Source organism: Rhagoletis pomonella, unplaced genomic scaffold (genome assembly GCF_013731165.1).
Source record: "Rhagoletis pomonella isolate Grant_MI unplaced genomic scaffold, Rhpom_1.0 Rhpom_scaffold_00010, whole genome shotgun sequence".
NCBI classification, from domain to species: Eukaryota; Metazoa; Arthropoda; class Insecta; order Diptera; family Tephritidae; genus Rhagoletis; species Rhagoletis pomonella.
In genome coordinates this window covers 19,074,960-19,078,851 of record NW_023458564.1, presented here as the reverse complement: position 1 = coordinate 19,078,851, position 3,892 = coordinate 19,074,960, and the positions used below count along the sequence as shown (strand labels likewise).

Sequence of the window (3,892 nt, the reverse complement as noted above, 5' to 3'; positions counted from 1 at the left end):
TCCCTAACTCGCAAAAAGTTGCAATAATTTACAGGATTTTACCAGAAAACGCTCCAGTACTCGGTTCTCTTTCAAAGTAGGAGAAAAATGGGAGAGTGAAAGCGGTCCTCTCTTTGTCAGAAGTTGCAAGATTCTTGAAGAATTTTTGCTGGTAAAATTTGGTAAAGTGTCAAACCATCAGCAGTCCAAATGATTTCAAATTTGAATAAGCAAAAACCAAAGTGCATCTGCAGTTTCACCTTATTAAATATATCCTAGCGAAGAAATATCAAGTTTTGAAAGTATTTTTTTAAATTTGCTGGTGTATTTGAGCAAAATTTAGCAGATCGCCAAATCACAAAAAAACTGCTATGTAAACAAAAAATGGCGTTCACGGTGTATTTGACAGTAGTTGCGTTCAATAACAAAATTAGCCAACACCAGCCAACAATCAAAATCAAGAGAGTAAGCGAAAATTCTCTCCCAAAGAGATGAAAAAGCAAACAAGTAAACGAACAGGAAATTAGCCATTACTTGCAAAAACCGGAAGAAGAAGACACACCAGCTGACTTTATTTATTTATTTGTAAACAAACTGAAATTCATGTTGCCTCCGCTGGGAATTCACGTCGATGACACACCAATTCCAACGGTGAATAATCCAAAAATACTCGGAGTAACATTCGACAGCCTGCTCTCCTTCTCTGCGCACGCAACCGCTATTGTCAATAAAGTACAGAGCCGCAAGAAGGTCCTCAAGTCGCTAGCCGGCAGTACTTGGGACAAAGACAAAAAAACGTTGCTGGCAACATACAAGGCAATATGCCGGCCAGTTTTAAACTACGCAGCACCAGTGTGGTCGCCGGACGAAGCTACAGACTGTCTGGTATACCCAACAAGCAAAATAAACTCAAAGAAAGTGTTTTTTAATTTTTCAATTATAAACATTAAGCTTACAAAACGTTGATTTTTTGTTTATAAAACGCTTGAAAATAAGCGTAATATAATTGAAAAGGAACATTGGTTATAAGCGTAGAAATATAAACTTGTAATAAATGTTCAAAAGAAAGCTTTTTATAAGCGTAAGAGTGTAAACTTATAATAAAGGTTCAAAAAAAGTTGTTTATAAGCGTATGAATATAAACTTACTAAAAATTTTCAAAAGAAAGCTTTTTATACAAATTTGTATAACCCTTTATTTAAAGATATTTCATTAAAAACTCATACATAGATTGCTTAACATCTAGAAACTAAAAGAAATGCGAATTTTTGGCGGACTCATCTACAGTCGCGAAAATATAAATAGGGAATAGACATTTTAGCATACATATTCACGATAACACACAAAAATTAAGCATAAAAAAGTTAATTATTACATCTTGTTGCGTGCTTTCAATTACATGCGGAAAAACGACATCGATGCAGCTATATATTCCGCTTCATCGCCGCCATTCTCCTTGATGAACTTTTCCGAAAAAAATTTAATACATTTTTAATTGAATGTTAAACTAAAAAAGGATAAGGAGAACTCATCATTTGAAGACTCAATGCTCCACCGATTAGCGCAGCGGGTCCTAGATTGGATTTTTTTTTTACCGCATCGGTTTTATTTAATTTTTTCTTTTAATAATATATTTTAAAAAACGTAAACAAACCGTCACTTACGATTGAAAAAATGAAATATCTACTACTTCATGTCGTTGGCATTTGCATTTCATTTATAAGTTTAAGTTATTTATAAACATTCGCTCTCAAAACTTAATAAAGGTTTATTTGAAAAAACTTTTAATAAGCTTAATATTAAAAATGCTTATTTAACGCTTATTATTGCAAACTTACTTTCAGTTATTTTGAAAAACTGAAATGCTTGTTGGGTATGTACTACAGTGATGTATGTATGTATGTACATTAGACTGCGTCTCTCCCCATACAAAAAAAAAATCGGTACTATTTTTCCATTGGAATTATAAAATCTATTATATTTTAAGACGTCCACCAAAATATATCGGAAAAATATTAAGATTTAAGTGAGCTGGACCGATTTGAAAATACCTCCAAAAATGGAGTTTTTTTATGAATAAAAATAGTTTTTTGAATATTTTTTTTTTTGAAAAATCCCCTCAGATGACAAAACGGTTTAAGCTTAAAATACTTGCATAAAAATATTAAAAAATATTTAAAAAAAAATTTTGAACGGAATCGTAATGAGATTTTTGATGCTGTTTTTTAACTTTTTTCAAAGTTTGATATAAGAAGAACTTGAATAACTGAGCCTAAACTCTTCCGATTTAGACCTAAGAGGTGTCATTGGAAAGGTATTTTCTCACCCTTTTTATTTCTTTGCTAATAAACTCATTCAAAGGATGGAGGAAGACAAAGGTAGGATGAACGAACGTCACTCAAAGTTGAACTAATATGTATTGGTATTCGAAAAAACAAGATGGGACACAAATTACGCTTTTTTTCGCCAGTAATGAAAACAGTGTGAAAATACCTTTCTACTGAGATCCCATAAGTCTAAATCAGAACATTTTTGGCCCAGTTATTCAAGTTTTTCGTACACCACTCTTTGAATAAAATAAAAAAACAGCGTCAAAAATCTCATTGTTACGATTCCGTTGAAAAGATTTTCAAATATTTTTATGCAGATTTTTTAAGCTTAATCTAATTTGTCATCTGAGGGGACTTTTTCAAAAAGTTATTTAAGAAACTATTTTTATTCACAAAAAACTCAATTTTTGGAGGTATCGATTTGAATCTTATATTTTTAAATCTTATATTTTTCCGAAATATTTGGGTGGACGTATTAAAATATAATAAATTTTGTAATCCCGGTGGAAAAACCGCAATTTTTTTTTTGGTGATGCAGTCTAATGTAGACTCTAGACCTGTGAATGCCGTTCTAGGCACACAAACACCGGACATTGACGCGACGGAGCTCCATCTGCCTCGGGAGACAAGAACAATAGCCCAACTTCGCTCTGGCTACTGCAGCAGGCTGAACTCTTACCTGAGTAGGCTAAATGCGGATATGCCGAATGAATGTCCGCCATGCGGAGAGACCCCTCACGACTCTAAGCATCTCTTCGCATGCCCGGAAAACCCTACAACCCTAACGGCGGTGTCCCTGTGGACCGACCCCATAGAGGCTGCACGCTTCTTGGGGCTGCCGTTAGTGGAACTCGACGACAACGACTGAGATACCAACCGATCTGGGCGGGGTTGTTGTAGCCGGTACAACAACATCATATTTGATAACATGTGCTTCTTTTAATTGTTTTCAGCACAATCATTTACATTTATTAGCTTAAAAAATTGCATTTTTATATTTATCTTGTACCTAGTTCTAACAACTTTAATACCTCCTCTTTATACCTTGCTAAATTATATTCATTTTCACCTTCGTTTATTAAATTTTCTACGCTTTGGGCAAAGCCTTTGTTGGCCGTTAGTTCCTTTTTATCATCCAAGGGTTTTCCCCAATTAATTATAGCTTCAGCAGATTGCTTTGATTTATTCCGGTCAAAACTGTAATATTCCATATCAGCTTCTGATTTGCTAGCTTCCCAAGGTTCAGTAACAAATGATTCATGATAGCATGCGGTCAACAAATACATGGCATAGTCATAGTTTTGTTTTCTTAAAGGGCAACGATCGGCAACAATAGTGAATATATCTGTGTCGGAATTGTATCGATCACCTACTAATCGTAAAAACTTGTCCTTTGCATGTACATCAAATTTCAAATCAGACAATTTGATGTTCAGTGTTATTCGTCTAGCTTCAGAATTTCGTATAGTAGGTAGAGCGTGACAGTAATCAGTGCTCTTGATTTCAATAGGAAAATATTTCCTGCACTTTTCCTCAGATTCTAAACCTTTAGGCCATGGCGTGCAAAATTGTTTCAAAGCTTC

General features: G+C 34.2%; 1 protein-coding gene across 2 annotated transcripts in view; it reads right to left on the bottom strand.

The window, feature by feature from the left end:
- Positions 1-3,263: 3,263 nt before the first annotated feature.
- LOC118746120 (28S ribosomal protein S35, mitochondrial) overlaps positions 3,264-3,892 on the bottom strand; it is a 25,774-nt gene continuing 25,145 nt past the window's right edge. For both annotated transcript variants that reach the window (XM_036479904.1, XM_036479903.1), the window contains one exon: positions 3,264-3,855. In XM_036479904.1, coding sequence (XP_036335797.1) covers positions 3,308-3,855 — 548 coding nt within the window. In that variant the 3' untranslated portion in view covers positions 3,264-3,307. The remainder of the gene's footprint in view (positions 3,856-3,892) is intronic.